The following is a 24,806-nucleotide window of genomic DNA, read 5'->3' as shown; positions in this document are numbered from 1 at the left end:
TCTACTTTAATGTTGTCGTAGTACTTTTTGGATGTCTTCGTCTTTGATGTACACAATCTGGTCTGCCTTATGGTGTTCTAACATTTTATTGATGACCCATTTTATTTCTTGTCGTCTGCAGCGAATTATATATGTTCTTTTGGAAAACAATAAAGTTTTATTTACACTAGCAAAGATTTTAGTTACAATTTAAAGTATGTATTGCAAGATTCCCGAAGGTTCCTAGGGTGAGCCCTAGGTGACTTGGTATGCTGAAGTATCTCCCAAAAATTTTCGTACACATCTGGACGTCGCGAGGAGTACAGCTTTCTGCATGGCCTTATAGTGATGTTCATTTAGACCCAGCTGTTTTATGTTCTCTGTGAGATTTTTGGGAAATTTGGGGTAGTGCACCATGCAAGGTCAAATGCCATCCCGACTGGACTATCAAGACAACATTTTTTATACGACTTTTTGTTGCTGTTGCTTTGGAAACTGCTGTACGAAAGATTTCTGTGGATGAGCGGTCAAACCAGCTCCTCAGGTCTTTCAGCCACGAGTTCAGACGTCTTCCAACTGATCTTTTGTGCACTGCACTTTACCTTCCAATATGATTTGGAGTATTTCACCTCTCAACACATTACCCAAGTATTGTATTTTTCTCTCTTTGATTATGCTGAGTCATTCTTTTGGTTTATTCATGCGCCGTTGCGGACTCTGTTTCAGAGTCCATTGTCCAACTTTCACAGCCATACGGCAAAACAGAGAAAACGTAACATCTGATCATTCGAATTCTGAGCTCTAGACTAAGATGTTTTAAAAAATGTTTTCATGTTCATGAGTGTTTTCCTCTCTTGTTCGATTCTTGATAGGATTTCTTTTTTTGTCCCTTGACAATCTTGGCATACAAATGTACGTTTGTTGGTATCTTTGAAAATACTAGAATTTTAGTTTTGGAAACATTTAGATGTAAACCGAACATTTCACTATGATGCATTTATTATATTTTGTAGTTTTTGTGCGTTGCTTGCTATTAGGACGGTATCATCAGTGTACCTGATGTTGTCTATGCTGGTTCTGTTCTTGATCCCACCTTGAACCTCGTCTAATGCTTTTCTGAACATAGATTCCAAATACAGATTAAATAATAGCGGTGATAAGACGCAACCTTGTCGCACTCCACGTCGGATTCGTATATCTTCGGATGTTGTGTGCTCTATTTCAATTGTTGCCGTTTGGTGCCAATTTGCACTAGGTGTACCTAGTGCACTGATGATGGAATATGGATTCCGAAAACGTTTTGCGATATAGCCCGATTGGGTTTTTAAATTATATACCTTTTATAAAGGATTTTTAATAAAATTTTTTGTGATATATGGTATAAAGCAAACTACAGGAACTTAGATTCCTTGTGCATTCTGTACATTGGCCTGAAATAAATCGATGTAAACTATTTCCATTGGTTTTAGTAGCAGTTGGTGAAACCATAAATTTTTGGCTTGTCGGGAAGCCTGTAATATTTATGTTCTTCGCATTTATGGCAGAGCTTTATGATATCTGTTATGTCATTCTTCATATTAGGCCAGTAATATCGTTTTTTATTTGGCTTTTTGTTTCAGTTATTTCTCTATGGTTATTTGGTCCTTTTGTTTTTCTTCGGAGTTAACATCTTCTAATAAAAGATTACATTTTACTAGGTCGTATGGGTTGTTAAAAAACGTTTTTCGGATAATTTCGCAAATTTCTGCGAAAATTTCTTCTTCCGCTTCAAATAGAATTGCACACATCTTTTTCGGTTTGAGGTGCTCCTTGAACAATTTTATAGTATCGGCTTGTAACTGGTCTTTCGATAGCTGAATATGATAAAGCTTTTTATTAGGAACCGTTCGGGCAATTGCTGGAGGTCGTCGACTGTAGTTGAGGGTTTTGGTAATAATTTCCATCCATCCATCCAATGGCACTACAGCCCAAATCGGGCCTTAGCCTCCTTCAACAGGCTTCTCCAATCATCTCGATCTACAGCTGTTCTTTTCCATGAACGCGTTCCCAGGCAGTTCCTGGCATCCTCATCGACTTCATCTTCCCATCTCTTTTTAGGTCTTCCAACAGGTCTTTTTCGTCTGCCTATCGTAATCTCTGCAGTTTAGTATGTTGTGCTAGAGTTGGTTCGCTATATTGCTCGTATATTTCTCTATTATACCTAATTCGCCAGTTGTTGTTTTCACTTATTGGGCCCAGGATCCTACGTAATATTTTTCTTTCAAACACATCTAATGCATTGGCAGATTTCTGTGTCACCACCCATGTTTCACAACCATAACTTACTATGGGCCTGATTATTGTTTTATAGACCCGGAGTTTTGTTTTCCGGTGTTTTCCGGTTATTATTATTATTATTTGATAATAATTTGGTTGTTTTAAAAGTTAAGTGGCTTTTCTGAATAGGTATACCAAGAACTCGATTTTCTGCTGTTGTACGTTTTGTTTGCATCTGCGTTTGTATTGGCTTTGCCTTTTTTGTAAATTACCTCTTACTCAAATTCTTCTATTTTTAAGCTCCAACGTACTAATTTTGGGTTGGGTTCCGTTAAGGAAAATACCTATTGCAAGAGGCGGTGATCTGAAAGTATTTTAAATTTTCTTCAAATAAGTAGGATCGGAAATACTTAGTTGTCCACACTATAGCTAGCATTTTCTTTTGTGTTGTTAAGTAGTTGGTTTATTGGTGAAAGCAATTGGTTTATCACTGCCAACTGGTCCTTGGGAATGTACTGCTCCGATATCGTAGTTGCTGGCATCTGTTGTGAGATTAAACGGTTTGGAAAAAAATACGTGTATTGCAATAGCGGCTCGTTCATTAATAATTTTTTGTATCTGTCAAAGCATTCTACAAACTCGGGTGTATGTTTGATTTTCGCCAGTCCTAGAAAATTAACTTCCTTTTTAAAATCTCACATTTATCGACTTTATCGTGAAATTTATAATGTGTTTTTGCAGTAATGTTGAATACGCGATTACGTCGTCCATGTAGACGAGATATCTCTCCTTGGAGTCCTTTTAATACATTTTCTATCATGTATTGGAACGTGGACGGAGCATTCTTAAGTTCAAATGGCAGTTTTACATATTAATAGTGTTTATTTTCCACATTAAATGATGTTTTGGGATGTCTTCTTCGGCCATTTCAATTTGGTGAAATCCGCTCGCTAAGTCGAGGGTAGTAAAATACTGACATCGTCTCAATTTATTAAGGATATCGTTAATAAGAGGAATCTTATATCGGTCTTCTATTGTTTTATCGTTGACCTTTCTATAATCTACCACTATCCTCCACTTTATTTTACCGGACGAATCTGGTTTTTTTGGCACGATCCACATTGGTCAACTAATGCCTTGATCTAACATTGAAGATATTTGTTTCTTTACTTCTTTGTGTACATTGTAGCATTTCGTTTCACCCTGTATATCATAAAACACCAAAAAATATGTTTAATCGTTTTGCGTCTCTGAGTATAGTACACTAATCTTTCTGCTGGTTTGGGCAAGAGAATAATCAGCCAGCGAAACGAGTAGTTTTGTTAAATTTTCTAAATAAACATTCATCGCTAATACAAAGAGATTTGCTCTCATATCAATTTAAAAAGTTTAAAATAAATAAAGTTTTATGTATCAGCTAATTGTCATATTTTAGTTTTCTTTTAAATATAATTAACCTTTGATAATTAATTAATAATTCAGAAAAGTTGATTAGTTTCATTTTGACATATGACAGTTAGTACAACTTTTCTGCCATTTGGCACATAACCATAGTTTTAAGTCTGTTTTGTTGTTAAAAGTTTCAGTGTAAGATTTGTTGATAACTTATTTATATGTTTTTTGTAATAACTGTTTATGTACAATAAAAATAAATATATATGTAATGTTTCTCTTTAAACTAAGAGTTTAAAATTATTTCTTTTAAAAAGATATTCACCCTTAAAATTTTTTAGGAAGGCAAAGCCTTTCTTTCTAAACAGCAAGATAGTTTTTTTAAACGGCGTTCCATTTTAAATAGTTTAGGAATCTTCTTGTTTAGTGTTGCCCAGGACATCTCTAAGTATTTTTTGATTTCTTTTTCATAGTAAGTTTCTCCCAGTCCCTCCAAATAAAGGAATTCTTATCCACGACATAGCTCTCCAACCAAAACATGAGTAGCCGTTGGCAAACGTTTCAATTTATTTGCTTATCCTGTCTCCAAGCCCAGTGATTGTTCAGTTCCCCCTTTCAACCCCCTATAAGCAAATTTAAAATTGTTATATGGGTACCGGTATGATTTCGTATATACCGGCTCTTTATCTTTGGTTTTAATATGGTGTTTAACTTCGTTGCTAAAGCTGAGAGGAATGTCTTGTTGGTAAAATATATCGAGTTCTTCTTGGTTAAGATGTTCAGTTTTATTCGTCATCGATGTCTTGTCTGTATTCTGGTCCAGATATTGGTTCCATGGAATATACGAGTCCCTTCCAATAGCAGTTAGTCCACTTGTGGAATTTGCAGTTGTAGGTAACAAATTTTCATTATTATTCAAATCTGTTGACTGGGATGATGTTTTAATAACATTTCGGAAATTATAAAGCAACCAAGTACGAACTCGATATAACATGTGTTTTGGATAGTTGATAAAACTGGTAGTTATTGATACCTAATTTATGAGCACTAGCGGCAAGATGCTGCCTTAGTATATCCAAATACATGTACTGGTTCATATTTCCTTACATAAAATGCATGTTACCCACAATGCGTGTAAAACTACATGATACCACCAGAGAAATTTATATCAAGCGAGATAGGGCAACACTCTCTCACCTAAATTATTTATAATGGTCCTCGAATACGCCTTTAAAATGCTAAAGTGGGAAAATAGAGGAATAAAAATAGATGGAGAAATGCTCAATCATCTGCGTTTTGCCGACGACATAGTACTTATTACCGAAGATCTGGGTGAAGCACAACAAATGCTACAAGAATTAGAAAAGAAAGGACAACCAGACCTGCGAATTTCAACGACAAATAACACTTGCTTGGGCGGCGTATGGTTCACTAAGAGACATCTTTAAGAGCAACATCCCGATAGCTATGTAACGCAAGACATTTGACCAATGCGTTCTTCCTATTATGACATACGGATCAGAAACTCTCACAAAAACAACAGCCCTAAAAATGCGAGTGGCACAAAGGCGCATGGAAAGATCAATTCTCGGCGTGACAAAAAGGACAAAATAAGGAATCAAGACTTAAGGAAAAGAACAGGTATCAGTGATGTCGTCGAACGTATAGCCAAGCTGAAATGGAATTGGTCAAGTCACATAGCGAGACTGAAAGACACAAGATGGACCAAAAAACTAATTGACTGGCGCCCACGAGAAGACAAACGCAGCAGAGGACGACCACCAACAAGCTGGATGGACGACATTAGACGAATATCCAAGAAATGGCAACAAGAAGCACAGAACCGTGAAGAGTGGCGAAAAATGGGAGAGACCTATGTCCAACAATGGACAGAAGAGGTTGCATGATGATGATGACCTACTCCTGCGAACGACATACACCTCACATCATGACCCCACATTTACCGTGAGTTACCGTAGCTTTCATATTTTTTAATTTTAGTTCTTCATTCGGCATTTCCCTACACCCATATGTTTCCATTGGGCTCAAACAAGTTTATTTTGGTTTCATCAGCAAATATTGAATTCTAAAGTCAAATTTTTGTTAATATGGTCCCTGGCGAACTAATGTCCGTTTGTTTCTTTGGCTAATAAAAGGTTTATTTCTAGGAGTTCGACCATATGTAGATTATTCTTTCGTAATATCCGTTTAATTGTTTCGGAGTTACATCTTTTTCCAAACTGTGTTACCACCTGATTCACAATTTTGGTGCACTTTTTTAAGGATTATTTGCTATTTCTCTGACTATTTCACTCATCTTAAAATTTTCACATAATCTGACCAATCACAAACCAAAGACAGCTTGTGTTATCGCAAAAACACCAACTGTCTTTCAATTTTGATTGGTCTATCAGCTTCGTGTTTTCAACGACGTAACCATGGATACCGATCGCAAAAAGTTTGACGTTTGCCAAAAAATTATTGTAGCTGTATACGTCAAAATGAGTCGTTTCGGTGGTACTTCAAACGAAGTTATAAACCAAAACATTGAAGAAAATATACCGAGTAACACAAGAAAATCTAAATCTTATATATGGAGACAATTTATGATGTTCTGTGTGGATCGCAACTACAAATTAGATGCAGAAAATAACAACGAAAGACTAGCATTCATTCTAAAAGACTGGGCCTTCAACATGCGAAAAATTGATGGTAGTGATTACAAGGAGAGTGTTATTAAAACCATATGGAACACTACTAATATCTAATAACGGTCATACTATTCAAAAATTTTACAATTGCACCGTTTATAATAATTATAGTCGAGAATAATGTATTTTTTTCGTGTACAAATTATTTATTGTTATAGGTAAAAAATAATTATAACATATTATTTATAGTTATAATAAATATTTCATGATTATGACTAATTGTGAATTATTCAAAAAATGGGTAGATTTGGGTTACCTAGATCAAATGTATTATTATTAAATTCCTTCCTCTCATTCTACTGAATTTTTGACCTATCACTTTGTTCATGAAATAGTGTAATAAAATACCACTCTTGATTTAATTTAGCTTATAAGTCTGTCTTTTATTTCTAAACTCAACTCAGTTTCGTTTAGAAGTAAATCGACAGACTTATTGCGAAAATTGAATCACTCGTGGTATTACTATTGACAATCCATCTTTCTTCACGTTCGGTAAAAATCTTATTTTGAGCTAACCTTGATTGATTGTCAACTTTACTTTCATTTCTGCAACGTTTAACAATGTGCTGAACTGTGGATGAACATGTATTTACCATTTTGGATACGTCTCTTTGGCTATATCCCTTTCTATGGTGAGTAATAATTAAATTTCTTTAACTAATCGTAGTTCGGTGACCTATTCTTAAATAATTTTGTTATTTGCCCATTAAATGCTTTTAAATGTCGCAAATTTGTAATTGATAAGCTGCTTCGCAAATTTGTAATTGATAAGTTATGCAATGCTTCATCGTATCTGCATCATTTTAGCTGTGACATTAAAATAATACATAAAATAATGTCATTGACATTATTTTATGTACAAAATGACAGTATGACATTTTTTTTTCTAATAAATATTGAGCCACTGACACAAGTTAGTTTTATTGAGTAGCGACTGCATCTTTTAAGCTGTAAGCCATTGTATTTTGTAGTATTGTTAAGCTTTTTGTCGTTTGTGGATTGTACAATGGGTCGACGTAAAGTTATCGATGAGAAAATTGTTCAATCATTATTAGATATTTTAATTATGGAAAATCCAATTCGGAAATCGCGAATATGTTGCAATTGTCACGCTATAGTGTAAGAAATATAGTCAAAAGATACAAAACTACAGGTCACAAAACCTAGAAATGTACGAAAAAGTAAACTATCGAAGGGCATTAAGACGCATTATAGTGAAAAATCGACGAGCAAATTATATGAAGTTAAGCTTTATGGAGTGACGTTTATTTTAAGCTAAAAAAAACACTTTTAACATTACAACAAAAGAAAAATAGATCAAGATGGTCAAAAGAGCATAAAGACTGGATTCAGTCGCAATGGGATTCAATACAAGAGAGTGATGAGTCCAAATTTGAAGTGTGTGTTGGAGACAGTAAGAGTCGCGTCATTCGCAGGAAAAATGAAGCTTTCCATCCCGACTGTCTGAAGAGAAAAGTCAAATTTTCTGCATTTGTCATGATCTGGGGCAGCATGTCGTCTAAAGGTGTGGGAAAGTTGCATTTTATCGATGGGATTGTAAACACGGACAAATATTTGAATATTCTTCTGGAATTGGTTTCTAACAATCCCGACTTGTCCCCGATAGAGACTTTGTGGCGCGAAATGTAAAAAGCATTGAGAAAACATCCTGCCAGGCCCGTCAACGAATTGAAGGAAAAATTGCTAGAAATATGGGATTCGTTTACATTAGAATTTTGTTAGATCTTGGTAAAAACTATGTCTCCAAGAATTGTGGATGTCATTAAAAATAAAGGGGATGTTACTCAGTGGTAAACTTTCACATTTTTTTGTTAAAATTATATCGCACCCTCAGTGCAAGACTGCAGTAAGTCAGAATATGTAAGTTTCGAGATAACGACGATTTTGTTTATTTTCGTGATAATATCGGTGAAATAAGACACAAGATTTAAGAAAAATTAACAATTAATTATGATTTTGCATGCTTTTCAGCCTATATTACATTAACCAAAAATAGAAATTTAAATAAAATAATATTAATGCTAAAAAAATTAGGAATTTCAAAGTTACAACACTTTTGCGCGGAGAAAATTGTTAATCACTACACATTTAGTATTAGAATTTTAAAGTTACAACACTTTTGCACGGAGAAAATTGTAAAAAGTGTAGACACATTTTCTGTTAGTTGTTGTCCTCTTCTCGTATATCATCTTGGGCCAAAATTTTTTTATAAAAACTATGGTGGGCTTCTGGTATCATACCCGAATCGCATAAGTATACCAAATCTTTCTTTTTGGCCATTTGAAGTTTTGACTGTTCTTTGTAGGCAGGTTTAAGTAGCACTTCTCGTATATTATGTGTAGTCCGTGATGATTTTTTTAGATAGTTCCATAGTTCGTCATCATAGTTGTAATTAAAAAAAATATGTGCGGACTATCTTTTCTGCATTGCAGAATTTTTATATCTGTCCACTTCACATTTTCTTTATTTTGATCAATTTTATAGTTGTTTCCCAACAGAAAGGAAACATGTTTAAAATCAATGAAGTCCTTTGTTTTCATTTCTTAAACTATATAGGATGAACCACTTTTTTTGCTGCATTTCATTACAATTCTATCAGTTTCTATCTCTGCACATGTTTCTGATAGCCATAATTCCTTCGCTTTGTAATGACAAAATCATAACAAGGTAGAAAAATTATTTGTAAAACTTTCAATATTTTTATTTAAATTCAAAACAAAAGGACTATAATAAAAATATGCAAATCAGGCTACCTTGAGTACAGTGATTAACAAAAGGATTGAAATTCACTACCTTAGTGAAAGTTGGGAATTACGGGGGACAATATGATAAGACTCGTACCCGAAAGGTTACATGAAGATTTAATACAATTTGGGATTTAATTTTTATAGAACAAGTTTTCTGAGAATAGATTTTTTAACCTGTCAGTATTGTTAATACACAAGTTTTAAGATAACTGTTTTTCCTTTCATAAGAAAAAATACTTTTTGGCTGTGAATAATAAGTCTTAATTTATGTGTTTTTAATCCAATCTAATATATAAATGGTCAAATATAAATGGTGCGATATGACATCGCACACATTTTATGGAAAATATATAATGTGACGCAAAGGACATAAAACTTACATGAATAGATTGGTCTCGTAAAAATCTTTGTTTATTGTCTCGACCGTTAAAGGGATTACGTAGACATGCTGTATATTAAAATTAAACACCACAGATATAGATATTAAAATAACAAATATCTTACTTTTTTCGTGCCTTTCATTGCTTGTTATCGAAACCATTGCAATGTTCCGTGCAAAACTGTTGTAACTCTGTTACATTCGAATTACAACAGTTTTGCACGGAACTTATGTACAAAAACGCAAAATAGTTAAACGCAAAAAAGTTATGTTGTTGTTGTAATATTTAGCCGGTTAAGCATTTGAAAGTTACTAAAGTTTTACAAGGGATAGATATGCATGTTTACAATTGAATTCCATGATTACTTCATTTTCATAAAATTTTGAGTTACTGCAGTCTTGCACTGAGTGTGCGATATATTCTATGCATTTTTTAAAATTTATTATTGTTATTCTGTTTAATCAATAGTTTTCATTACGTTATAAAATATTTTATATAATTAGGAAATTCAAAAATGTTGTTCGATGCATTAAAACTTCTAAAATTTACGCTGGGCTTTCATTTTTGTTCTCTAAAATTTAATTTTCTTATCAATCTAACGTTGGGCCAACTGATATGGGAAGGGACTCATATATGGAAAACTTCCATGTCTATTTCCTTACTATGTGAATAGGTTCTGACGTAAAATTGACAATTTCGGTCCAGACAAGGTGGTTCTCGGCGTTGGTAAAAGATTCTCGTACTACGACGCCTTGCACAATTTATCTGGGTATAATGATTGTTCTCTTTTTTTCTTTTATTGGAATTTTGACTTGACTAATTGAATTTGGTTCCAAGTGAATGGAATAAAGTTATGTTTAGCGATTTTTTCCATAAACTAAGAACGCTAACGTCATCTGTTGTTTTGGATGCACGTTTATCATAAAATTTTTTGGCAATACCCCAAACTAACTCAATTGCATTATAGTGGCAATAGTAGGGCGGGAGTCGAAGAAGTTAATGGCCATATTTAAGAGCCATTTGGTCAGTAACAAATTTCTTTTGATTTTTGTGCTCTCCACACCTTTGAAGTAAATCGACTTTTAAAAATATGTCAGTGTGATAAATTTTCTTTTCTGTCAATCACAACTTTATTTCTGCTTTTGTCCAGCTGCTTGAAGGAAATCTCTCTTCTACTCTTCAGTGGTAGGATGCATTATCCAACACTATTATGGACTTGGACGAAACATGGATAAATGCTGGCTATACAAAATCGAAAGTTTGGGTGGATGCTTCTGTGACTTCTGCAAGACATGCATTATTGGATGGTCTGTCGACAGGCTTAAAAAATCCCTCAGGTAATTCAAATTAAAATAAACTTTGAATTTTTTATTATTATCAATTCATTTTTAGGACAACGTAAAAGATTAATAATCTGTCACATCGGAAGTGAGAATGGTTTTGTTCCGGATGCACTGTGGGCTTTTGAATCCAGCAAAAGTGGAGACTACCATGAGGAGATGGATGGGAAGTCATTTGAAAGATGCCTCCAAAAGATTTTACCAACACTGGAAAAAATGCCGTAATTGTGATGGACAATGCTAAAAGTTGCCATTATGGCTACAAAAAAGGCAGATATTCAAAATTGGCTTCGCTCAAAAAACATTCCCTTTGAAGAAACGCTGTTAAAAGTGCAACTTTTAGAAATCGTTAAACGAAATAAAGGCGAATATAATAAGTACATATCAGATGAACTGGTAAGAAGCATAAATAGAACAGTGTTAAGGTTGTCAGCTTACCACTGCGAGCTTGTATCGGCGCAAGTCAAGAATTATGTTGCTGCCAACAACACAACATTTAAATTTGCTGTCACTAAAAATTTATTCCCTGAAGCTATATCTACTGTAACCATGGAAAAATGGAAAAACTGCGTCAGCCATGTAAAAGAAGAAGTAGAGCCCAAAATGTGGGAGTTGGACAATTTAATTGAAGCCAATTGTCCAACTCCCACAATTTGGAGCTCTATTATTCATTTACATGGCTGACGCAGTTTTTCCATTTTATCATGGTTACAGTAGATATAGCTTCAGGGAATAAATTTTTAGTGACAGCAAATTTTAAAGTTGTGTTGTGGCAGCAACATAATTCTTGACTAGCGCCGATACAAGCTCGCAGTGGTAAGCTGACAACCTTAACACTGTTCTATTTATGCTTCTTACAGTTCATCTGATATGTACTTATTAATTTCCATTTAATTACATTATCCTGATTTAACAGATAATTATTATTTTAGGTTTCTCCTGTAAAGGTATGAAAACTGATGCCAGTAGCCTATTAACAAATTATGATATAAGTGACAGTAATTTGAACCAATATATAACTTCCACTACGAATGTGAACACTAGAGGACAACGTTTTATATGTATCATTTGCAAGAAACCCTTGTCAAACAGTTATCGTTTAGAACTACATATGAGGATACACACTGGGAAAAATTTTGGTGAAAAACCATTTAAATGTGGAATTTGCACCAAACAGTGTTCAACAAAGGGTAATTTAAAATCACATATGTCAGTGCATAATGATGAAAAACCATTTGAATGTGAAATTTGCATCAAACAATTTTCAACAAATTATAATTTAAAATCACATATTATGGCAGTGCATAGTGATGAAAAACCATTTGAATGTGAAATTTGCATGAAACAATTTTCAACGAAACTATATTTAAAATCGCATATGAAAGTGCATACTGGTGAAAAACCATTTGATTGTGGAATTTGCAGCAAACAATTTTCAACAAAGAGTAATTTAAAATCACATATGAGAATACATAGTGGTGAAAAACCATTTGAATGTGAAATTTGCAGCAAACAATTTTCATCAAAGACTTATTTAACAATACATATGAAGTTGCATACTGGTGAAAAACCATTTGATTGTGTAATTTGCAGCAAACAATTTTCAACAAAGTGTAGTTTAAAATCACATATGAGAATACATAGTGGTGAAAAACCATTTAAATGTGAAATTTGCTCGAAACAATTTTCAAGGAAAAATGTTTTAAAATTACATATGAGAGTGCATACTGGTGAAAAACCATTTAGATGTGAAATTTGCACCAAACAGTTTTCAACAAAGAGTAAGTTAAAAATACATATGCCAGAGCATACTGGTGAAAAACCATTTGAATGTGAAATTTGCACCAAACAGTTTTCAACAAAGGGTAATTTAAAAACCCATATGACAGTGCATAGCGATGAAAAACCATTTGAATGTGAAATATGCACCAAACGATTTTCAACAAAGAGGTATTTAACGATACATATGAAATTTCATACTGATAAAGATTTGTTTAAATGTGGAATGTGTACCAAAAAATTTTCAAGGAAACAAGTTTTACAATCGCATATGAATGTTCATACTGATGAAAAAGCATTTGAATGTGAAATTTGCGGCAAACAGTTTTCAAGAAAGGATAATTTAAAATCACATATGATGGGGCATACCGGTGAAAAACCATTTAAATGTGAATTTTGCAACCAAAAATGTTTAACAAAGAATAATTTAAAATCGCATATGAAGGTCCATACTGGTGAAAAATCGTATACATGCAAAATATGCTTCAGAAAATTTGTACATAATTCTAGTTTAAAAGCACATATGCAAACTCACACCGGTGAGTACCTATGAAAACTTCAATTCTGTAGCGTAAGACTGACTATCCGACGGATTATTGACAGTTCCGATCAGAAACACATCAAGTATCAGCTTTGAAGAGTGAATACGTCTGCAGCGAATTATATATGTTCTTTTGGAAAACAATAAACTTTTATTTACACAACAAAGATTTTAGATACAATTTAAAATATGTGTTGCAAGATTTCCGAATGCTCCGTGATGATAGGCGGTAACTGGTAATTTCTTATTGAATTTGCGTAATCGAATATATTGGATTCTAGCGGTCATTGTACTATAGCAGTAACGAAAATATTTTGCCTACCACATGGGATATTATTATCAGGGGTAGAAGATTGGGGATAGAAATTACTGGGGGCGAAGATAGGGTAAGCAAAATAAACGCTACTTGTGCGAACGGCACTCAGGGTTTGTTAGGAGAGCTGGGGTCGTAGATAAGTAAAAGAGAAGGGGTTTGGATTAGGGCAACTGCAGAAAAATGAAACAAAGGGGTCATGAATCTCTTGGGACAAACAAAACAAAAAGAAACAGGAAACACCTCTAGTAATTTATAAAGAGCGCCACTTCGAGGTGCCTAATTATAACCATTACAACAACTAGTTGTAACTAGGGAAATAATTATCAGAAATGCAAAACATATCTTTTTCAAATTAAACTCAAAAAAGGGTTAGTTAAAAAAATAAACAAAATGTTAAGAAACAAAATTTAACATTTATTGCTGTGTCACCACAAACAGTTACAAAATAGACAGTGCAAAAATGATACAACAATAGTCGCAAAATACAAAAAAAAAACTTACATTTGTCATCTGTTTACAAACTCCAGGAGTTGGAGATACTACAAAAACTTACAAAATTGCATGGAGGTTAACCTTTTTTTTTTTAACGAAACAAATCAATATCAAAAATACTAAAACGAGCTGTCATAAATTAACATTAAATTTAAAACAAAACTGAACAAATAAAATGACAGCAAAAGTCAAACCATAAAATTTTACAATTTATTAATTTTTACAATTTCTTAAATTTTAACGAAAGCAATTATTACTTTTTTTTAATGTCTGTCTTTACTTTAAAATTTAAACAAAAGTTACCTGGATTTCAGAAAAAAACACAAGTTTCTGGAAACTGGAGTTGAAAACATTTAGCAATATAAAAAAGCTCGTCATAAGCAGGGATTTGTCTCTTCCTCTAAAACTACGTCTAGTTAAATGCTACATTTTTCCGATCTTACTGTATGGTGTGGAGGCCTGGACGCTGAAGGAGACGCTCACAAGAAAACTAGAAGCATTCGAAATGTGGGTGTACCGACGCATTCTTCGTATATCCTGGACCGAACATGTCACCAACATAAGGTAATCCAAAGAATCGGAAAGGAGAAAGAAATCGTGAATACAATTAAACAAAGGAAGCTTGAATATCTAGGCCACATATTGAGACACGATAAGTACCGTCTACTGCAATTGATTGTCCAAGGAAAAATAGACAGTAAGCGAGGGCCAGGCAGGAGAAGACACTCGTGGCTCCAAAATCTGAGGAAGTGGTTCGAGCTCACATCGGTCGAACTATTCAGAAGCGCCGCAAACAAGATCAGAATTGCCTAATAGCCAACGTTCGCAACGGACAGGGCACTTGAAGAAGAAGAACTCTGGACACGAACACATGAACAGAAGGACTGCATCTCACACTGCGAATTGGATCGACCATTTGAGGCCGAAGCCGGCACTGAGCACAAAACTTATGACTCTGCCTCTTAAAAAACAGGAACAGGTAGAATTAGACGGCATACACATTATTAACTGCAACGTAAATTATTAATTTGAAAACGCAATATCGGGCGGTTTGAACAAAGAAATATCGAAGAATTTGCGCCTGTGACATAAACAAACAATAAAATGATTTATTGTCGACGGCGACGTGAAAAGAACGAAATATTATTTGGGTCTTAAATTGAAAGACACGAACTAAGAAACATTGAAAAAATTCTTCGTTATTATAATGCATATATAAAGGGATTTCAATTTGATACATATACGAGGGGATTTCAAGAAATTTACAAATGCTACAATGCTACTCTATTCATTAAAGAAGTTTTGTGAGGGACAAGTGAAACTTTTGTATTGGCTTCTTCTAGAAGCGTTTTGTTGCTAGAATTTGTTTCCCCATTCCTTGTTTTATACGTATATTTTTAGCGGTTTCTCTGGAATGGTTGTTCTTGAATTTATATATAACCTCTGGGTTGGGATTTTGCATTCACGGCGGGATATTGATGAGGTAAGTTCCTTTTGGACCCAAATTTTTTGTTGTAGAACGTTGGTTTGTAATTTTGGTTGTTGATTCCGGAAATATTCCAATATAATGGGCTTCTGATAGTCTTTGGTTGATAATGTTTCTAGTTTGGACAGGTGTGTATTGGCAAGGCGCTTCTTTGGTACTCAATCGTAAGATTTGCTTGATACAGTCCTCGGTTTTCCTTGCTTCCGGTATGGTTCCTTCTCTGCAAAGATATCTTGTGTCGATTAGGGCACATAATTCTTTCAAATGTTGAAAGAATTTTTACATATAGTTGTAGATTGTATCTGGAAATGATAATTTTAATATAATTTTGAGTGGGTCAATTGGTCTAAATCAAGGTCATTAATCGAAATACACACACACTTAAGGATTTTTCATTTATGTGGAGGTAAGGTTCAGGAAGCATAATCGTAGAATAATTTGTTTTAGGTATTGGAAATAAATTATAATAAGTAAAGGAATAAGGGCGTAGGACTGGAAAATGGAGAATAAATATAATAGTATAGTTTAAATAATAGGCATCTACTTTAATGATGTCGTAGTACTTTTTGGATGTCTTCGTCTTTGATGTACACAATCTGGTCTGCCTTATGATGTTCTAACATTTATTGATGACCCTTTTTATTTCTTGGTCACACTATTGTGGAGAGTATTTACTTCTTCTAGGTAATGCCGACGACACGGTGATCCTTGGCAGTACCATAGACGAATTACAGCAGGTAATGGAAAGAGTTTATTCAGTTAGTGAGGAATACGGCCTGAGCCTCAACTTCAAGAAGACAAAGTGGATGCTGATAAGCAGGAAGCAACAGCCTGCTCGACAGTTACGGATAAGTAACATACTAATTGACCATGTAGAATCTTATGTGTACCTTGGCACCAACGTAAATGCAAAATGGGAACAGGCCACAGAAATTAAGGCGAGAATAGAACGAACTAGAGCAGCATTTAGCAATATGAAAAAGCTCCTCATAAGCAGGGATTTGTCTCTTCCCCTAAAACTACGTCTAGTTAAATGCTACATTTTTCCGATCTTACTGTATGGTGTGGAGGCCTGGACGCTGACGGAGACGCTCACGAGAAAACTAGAAGCATTCGAAATGTGGGTGTACCGACGCATTCTTCGTATATCCTGGACCGAACATGTCACCAACACAGAGGTAATCCAAAGAATCGGAAAGGAGAAAGAAATCGTGAATACAATTAAACAAAAAAAGCTTGAATATCTAGGCCACATATTGAGACACGATAAGTACCGTCTACTGCAATTGATTGTCCAGGGAAAAATAGACAGTAAGCGAGGGCCAGGCAGGAGAAGACACTCGTGGCTCCAAAATCTGAGGAAGTGGTTCGGGCTCACATCGGTCGAACTATTCAGAAGCGCCGCAAATAAGATCAGAATTGCCATGTTAATAGCCAACGTTCGCAACGGACAGGGCACTTGAAGAAGAAGAAGAAGGTAATGGCTTCTTCTAGGTCATTTATTAGCTGAAGGATAAATTGAAGAGTTAAATTTAATTGGTTCAGAACATTCCTTGCTTGTAAATAATGGTTGAAGTCAAAAATAAATGTATTGTGGTTCGCGTTTATATTATTTACTTCTACAGTTATTATTTCTTCGTTGTGTGTTAGTAATGTGATAGTTTGGGTAACAGGAAACAAATAGGCTCTAAATTAGCGTAATTTATGTTGTGGCCGAGGAGCAGAAAACAAATAGGCTCTAAATTTGCATTTAGCACTTTTTTATTAAATTATAAAATACAAAACTAACTACGATCTAAGCTTCTATAGTAGAAATCACCAATTTAGAAGAGTGATTTCATAGTTTTAACGCCGAATATCCTCAAAGTTAAATGTATACGCGGCCCTCGAAAACTACCCGTTTTCTCAATTGCAATTTGCGTTTCCTCATAAGAAATTACAGAATATATAAAGTAGTATATTTATTTGTACTTCTCTATAGTAGACTTGACCAGAAGTTGTCGCACAGTGTAGCCAATTCTTGTTCAGAAGTAGTAATTATGGTCATACAAAACCTGTATTCTTCCACGCAGCGATTATTACCGTCATAAAAATACCAAAAAATATGATTTTTTCAATAGTAAAAATTAAGCACAAAATTGTAATGAAATAAATTTTATTTATATGTTACGTTTCGTTACATATTTAAATTTATAAAATAAAAATCGATATATTAAAAAATTATTTTTCAATCGTTTGGCAACGTTGAAATTAGCAAGGAAACTCCGATTTAGAATTCCGACCCAGACATAGCTGTAAAACTAGTTTTTACTATTTTTTCGCCGAAGAAATGCCCATCAAGACATAACCGATGGTTCATTTACATTGGCATTTCTATGGGTAGTGCATATGTTGAATTTTGTGAGTATATTTTATGTGATAAGTTTGTAAACTTATTGTTGTCAATACTGTATTGTAGTATTGATAAAACGTGTTATTGATAACAAGAGTGTTATAGCTTGTCGTTTTATAGTAAATTTTTAGTTATATTCTGTGATTATTGAAATACAATGGACGAAAAACCGAGTTGTTCCAAGAGAAGACAGCAAAATTCTGATTGATTGCAAAAATGAAAAGCCGCAAAAGAGACGGACAATGTTAACGTCCGAAGAGAAGGTAATGATACGAAACGTTTATGAAGGAATTGTTGGCAGAAAAATGGCATTAAATGTTAGCCAAGCGGTCGACATTTGTAGCAGTTTAACAAAAGTATCCGTTAGCTGTATTTATCGTGTAGTTAAAATACATCGGAAAATAAAAAGCAAGAAAAAGGTAAAACTAGAGGTAGGAAAAGCATTGTTTTGGATGACGAGACAAGGAATATTATACGTCGAAAAATTCATTCATTTTATTTTCGGAGTGAAAATTCCAACACTGAAAAAAATTTCTCAAGAGCTCGAAAACGATGACTCCTTACCCAAGATATCTCGTAGAGTCTTAATCAGGACCATGCGCGAAATGAACTTTCGATATGTAAAACGCAACAGAAAAAGTATGCTATTAGAAAAAAATGAAATTATTCTGTAGAGAAGAAAATATTTAGAAGAAATACGAAAAATTCGCAGCACTGGACGCAAAATATATTATTTGGATGAAACCTGGATTAACGAAGGTCATACAGTTGGAAAAGTTTGGCAAGATTTAAATGTCAAAAGTAAATGCGAAGCATTTATAGAAGGCTGGTCTACAGGATTAAAAGTTCCATCAGGAAAGGGACGGCGTTTAATAATCACCCATATAGGAAGTGATACAGGGTTCCTTGATGATGGTTTGCTTCAATTTGAGTCGAAAAAACAGGTGATTATCATGAAGAAATTACTTCCGAAGTATTTGAGCGCTGGTTTAAGAGAATCTCACCAAAATTGGAATCTGGGTCTGTGGTTGTTATGGACAATGCGCCATATCATAGCCGCAGACTAGAATAATTACCGACGACGTCATGGCGGAAAGCGAGAATTCGAGAATCGCTTGCAGAAAAGTGGATTGCATACGAAGAATCAATACTCAAAATTCAGCTACTTGACATTGCACGGTTAAGGAAAAGTGAATATCTTAAATATGCTGTGGATGAAACTGCAAAAGATTATGGTGTCAAAGTTCTGCGTCTACCACCTTATCATTGCGAACATAATCCCATTGAACTTATCTGGGCGCAAGTGAAAGGAGAAGTAGCACGCAATAACAAAACGTTCAAATTAAACGAAGTTAAGGAACTTCTAATTCAAGAAATCCTCCATGTACCTCCAGAGAAATGGGCTAAATGTATGGGCCACATAATTAAAGAAGAACATCGTATGTGGGAACTTGACACTCATGTCGAAGTTTTACTAGAGCCAATTATAATTACACCAGGTGAAGATAATGACAGTGATAGCAGCACTGCATCTTCAGATTTAGACAGCGAATAATATTTTCTAATAGTTTAGTACAAAGATCAGCATAAAAAAACCAAAAACAAAAAAAAAAACGAGAACATAGTAAGTGTGTATAGTGTTTGTGTTTAAATAGAATAGTACAATGTTTTGTTACATCAATAATTATTTTTATTTTGTTTTTATAGAATTTTATTTTGTTTTATAGGATTTTATTTTGTTTTTTTTTATACTTTTTAAGTGTTTTGTTCATTTTATTTAACGGGACAATATGGCTCTTGGCGAACACCCATTTAAAAAAAGTAACGCGGCACAAGACATACCTTTGGGGTGGTGTGGAAACTGTCTTAAAATTTGTTTTAAAAAAATTTCATTGTGTAACTCTTTAAGGAGGGGTCACGTCAAAAGACGTTTTAGCGTAACTTCCGCGACAGCCGGGTGGCATCAGTAAGCTTTCTGCAAAATTACTTGGTTTTTATAGCTTTTTTAATTATTTAGCTCATTTAATTTTCCTTTCAATATTTGATAGGAATAACGCTTCCAAAATATATTTTCATTAACAATTTCACAAATATAATGCCTATCTCCTAAAACGTCATTTATAACTCCTTCTATCCATTTCCTATTATTAGTATACCTATAATCTCTTACAACACTCTATCCCCCTTTACAAATTTTTCTTCCCTTTTCATTTTTATATGTAACAATTTCTGAGCTTTATTTTCCAATAACTAATAAAAATGGTTTCTAATCTTACGTTTAAAAATAACATCTGAAGGTGTAACACTTGTGGAAACATGTATGGAGTTTGGAGTTTCTATAGAAATAAATATCTTTGTAATGCAACTTCCAATGACATGTTATCACCAGTGTCCCCCTTAATAATCTTTGTAACACTATTCTTTAATGTCCTAACTGCATTTTCAGCAAAACCATTTGTAAGGGGGTTATAAGATGGAAAAGTTATAAGAAGCAAATACTTCCCTAAATTTACTTATTGTTACCAAGGACTCTGTCACATTCATTATGAATGCTTCTGACCGTTTTGAATAAGAATATATAATGATTAATATCATTTTCCCTCTAAGTTGACTCAAAAAATCAGCATGAACCCTTTTAAAGAAATTATTCCCCTTGCCACATGGTATAACTGTTACTTGAATAGGTTCTGCTCTTGAAGCACAACAAACTCTGCAATTATTACTAATTTTCTCAATGTCCTTATCTAACGATGGCCATCAAGAATATGCTCGAGCATTAAGCAATTGTATTCTTAATTTTATAGGAACCACTACTCGATAGCCCCACATTACTATCCCCTGTTCCAATGAATTCTGTTCCCTGTTAATTCATTCCTACGGTTAAAAAAAGGCTTTAACAATTACTCAAACACTTTCCAGGGAACCCTAGCCGAATTAGATTCACTACCTTACCCAATACAAAATCTCTCTGTGTTTCTGCTCTCAACCTTAGTGAGTCAATAGGTGTAACATGTTCTTCTTCTTCTTCTTAGCCTTCTGTCGTCCATGTTTGGACATAGGCCTCTCCTAACTCCTTCCATCGGTCTCTATCCTGAGCAACATATTTCCAATTTGTGTAACATATCCTAAAAAATTCAAATTTTTAAAATAACCTGTATATTCGCTTTGTTCATCCATAGACATTTCTTCCTCTTCCACTCGTAAAAGGCTTAATGTATATGCTTTCACATTATCCTTTCCCTTAATATGCTTTATAGTATAATCAAAACCAGATAAAAAGATATACCATCTTTGCAAACGTGCCGCTGCCATTTTTGGCAAACTTTTAAACGCTCCAAATAATATAATTAACGGTTTGTGATCCGTTAAAATTTCAAAATGTCTTCCTGCTAAATATTTAGATAGCTTGTGAGCAGTAAAGTAAATGCATAATGCTTCTTTCTGTACCATACTATAACCTAACTCTGTTTTTGTTAGTAGCCTTGAAATATAACTAATTGGTTTTTCACTACCATCAGACATCACGTGCAAAAGCACTGCACCTAATCTATATTCACTGCTATCACACACTAGTCTTAATTTTTTAAATGGGTCAAAATGAATTATAATTCTATCAGACACTAAATGTCCCTTTGCAGCCTCGAATGACTCATTGCATTCCTTTGTCCACTTCAATTTTGTATCCTTTTTGGTTAATTCATATAAAGGTTTTAAAATGTGTGACAAATTTGGAATAAACCTCTAATAATAATAATATATAATGGGTTCTCTATGTTTAAATAAAAAAAAAATAATTTGTCATTCCTGCAAAAGCCTTACTCGCACTAGCGAGTATGAGGGTAAATACAGATGAAATACGGTAAGCAATGCTCTCGGTTTTTAGTCGATTCAGCGCGAGCAATCGGTTACTTGTTATTTCTTTTAAACGGCAACCAAAATAGTGTATTGACATTTATTGTATTGAGTATTGAAACGAACGAACGATTGAAATGATTCGATCGTTTTCGGAGTCGATCACTGATTGATTCGATCCTCGTAAAATGAACGAATGACGCAACACAGGGGTCTTTTGAAATATAATAAAATATTGTAATTTAAATTGACAGTAAATTCTAACAATATTAAATAGTTTGTTAATTTCTTGGAGCAATATATACAATACGAATGCCTAATTTTTAATTATTAAAATCTGTACGACCTAAACAAACATGTTTTTTCAATGCCCTGTAGATATAATTTCTGGAATCATCCATTATTAATTTCTATTTAATTACATTATTCTGATTAACAGGTAATTATAATTTTAGGTCTCTCGTGTAAAGATATAACAACTGATGTCAGTAACATATTACCAAATTATGATAGAAATGACAGTAATTTGAACCAATATAGTATAACTTCCACTACCAATGTGAACCCTGGAGGACAACGTTTTATATGTATCATTTGCAAGAAACCATTGTCAAACAATTATAGTTTAAAAGTACATATGAGGTTACATACTGGAGAAAAACCTTTTGCGTGTGAAATTTGTGCCAAACAGTTTTCAATGAAGAAAATCTTAATGTCGCATATTAGAGTGCATACCAATGAAAAACCATTTGAGTGTGAAATTTGCAACAAACAGTTTTCAACGAAAGGAATTTTGAAATCGCACATGAGAGTGCACACTGGTGAAAAATCATTTAAATGTGAAATATGCACCAAACAATTTTCAACAAAGCAACATTTACTATCACATATGACCGTGCAGACTGACGAAAAACCATTTGAATGTGAAATTTGCACCAAACAGTTTTCAACAAAGGATAATTTAAGAAAACATTTGACAGTGCACAGTGATGAAAAACCCTTTGAATGTAAAATTTGCACCAAACCGTTTTCAACGAAGAAACTTTTAAAATCGCATATGGGAGTGCATACTGTTGAAAAACCTTTCGAATGCAAAGTATGCGCCAAAAAGTTTTCACACAATTTGAGCTTAAAATTTCACATGAACTCGCACACTGGAGAATGTCCCTTCATATGTAAAGTCTGCAACAAACAATATTCACGAAATGAATATTTGAAAGAACATATGAGAGTGCATACTGGTGAAAAACCATTTGAATGTGAAATTTGCACCAAACAGTTTTCAATCAAGAAAAGTTTAAAAAGACATATGAGAGTGCATACTGGTGAAAAACCACTTGAATGAAATTTGCACCAAACAGTTTTCAATAAAGAAGCTTTTAAAATTGCATATCGTGGGCTTACTGCAAAAATCCACGTTTGGTCATTTTTCGGGTTTGTTCATAGAGAGTATTAGAAAGAGAGAAATTATCGACTCGTAAAACCCATTTAGTGAAAGCACTTATCTAAACGTTAATACTAAATGTGACCAAAATATACTAACTACCTTATAACACAATCTTATACAAGTAATATACTTTAAGTTGCTTTAAATGGATTTTACTTTTATTATTTTTTATAATAAAAAAAAATTCTTCTACAAAAATCCTTTATCTTTATTTAACCCAGATATACCTGACGTACAATAAATTGTACACCACAAATATTTTTTAATTTGATTATCTATAAGGTCCATATTTCTTGATAACCGCCTAAATACTTTCAGTATGTAGTAATCAATCATAGAGTGTAGTTGTGAATTGCTGGCTTTGAAATATTTGGCGATAATATTGTGATAAAAGTTTACAGTTTTTATAACGTGGCCGAATTCGGAATACGATTTGCCAAGTAAGTAAATATTTGTTATAATGTATACAAAAAAATATTCTTTTTGTGTTTACTTGTAGAAAACACATTTATATTTCAATTTAGATTTATAAATTGGATAATTATTTTATAACTAGAGTTAGGCCATTTGATTTTAATGTACAAAATATTGTACGACAGGAAAATACCATACTATTTATTTTTAGGGACTTTTCATTAGAGGATGGGCTTAGTATGTTAGAAGATGATGAAAGTTTAGTAGCAAATGCAGATAGTATTACTTTGATGCCTCCAATAAATGTATGTGTCCTAACAGATGAAGACTCTGGTGATGAAGATATAATGTTGATGGATAATTTACCTGGGTAGGAAATTACAAGTTTCTGCTGAAGTAAATGTACAAAATAATGACGGTGACGCATTAGTAACCGATTCTCAAGATAATATTTTATTACCAGAGCAGACAGAAAAAAAAACAGGTAAAGGGTCTAAGAAAAAAAAATCTACCACTGGGTAAAAGAAGACATTCAGATGGAAGACCAATGTATCATTGTAAACGAACTTCCAGAACAAAATGATTTTAAGGGTCAACTTGAATGGTTTTCCCTTTTTTTCGATGAAGAACTCATGCACCTGATAACATCAGAAACTAATCGATATGCTTCACAGAAGAATCGTCAATAAGAAATTCGAGAATATGAAGTCAAAGCTTTTCTGGGAACTCTTATATTAAGTGGGTATGTAAACATTCCTCACAGGAGAATGTTTTGGCAACGTGACAGAAGCTCTTACGAGAGATAAATTTGAATTTGTTATATAAAATTTTTATCTGACAGATAACTACCTTGGAACAAGGAGACAAATTTGCAAAAGTCAGGCCGTTTTTTGTAAATTTGAATAAGAAGTTTATGAAGTACGAACCTTTAACGGCAACGCATTCTGTAGATGAAGCAATGGTTCCGTACTTTGGAAGGCATTCATGCAAACAATTTATACATGGCAAACCCATCAGATACGGTTACAAATTATGGGTTGGTACATCACGTGTTGACTATATTTACTGGTTTGAACCATACCACATTGTACCATGACTAAAAACCAAAATCAAAATAGACTGTGCTTGTGTAAACATAACCAGAGAAATAACCGAACACAGAGAAGCGACACAACGGTCCAAAAGCGTGTACCATTTTTGTATACGCATGCCCGATTCTGGTTGTTTAACTGTCAAAAACACGTGCTTATTCTTTAATTCT

The 24,806-nt window shown here is 33.8% G+C and overlaps 1 protein-coding gene across 4 annotated transcripts in view; it reads left to right on the top strand.

Annotated features, from left to right (window-relative positions):
- The window catches only part of LOC140449620 (uncharacterized), a 58,548-nt gene extending 35,317 nt beyond the window's left edge, over positions 1–23,231 (top strand). For 2 of the 4 annotated variants that reach the window (XM_072542857.1, XM_072542856.1), the window contains one exon: positions 11,759–13,439. In XM_072542857.1, the coding sequence (XP_072398958.1) occupies positions 11,759–13,158 (1,400 nt within the window). In that variant the 3' untranslated portion in view covers positions 13,159–13,439. Of the gene's footprint in view, positions 1–11,758; positions 13,440–22,139 lie in introns of those variants that run through there. The other 2 variants (XM_072542858.1, XM_072542859.1) reach the window with 2 other exon arrangements.
- The last annotated feature ends 1,575 nt before the right edge of the window (positions 23,232–24,806 follow it).

Source organism: Diabrotica undecimpunctata, chromosome 9 (assembly GCF_040954645.1).
Source record: "Diabrotica undecimpunctata isolate CICGRU chromosome 9, icDiaUnde3, whole genome shotgun sequence".
Classification (NCBI taxonomy): domain Eukaryota; kingdom Metazoa; phylum Arthropoda; class Insecta; order Coleoptera; family Chrysomelidae; genus Diabrotica; species Diabrotica undecimpunctata.
Note: the sequence above shows the minus strand (reverse complement) of the source record. Positions and strands in the feature narration are given on the sequence as shown.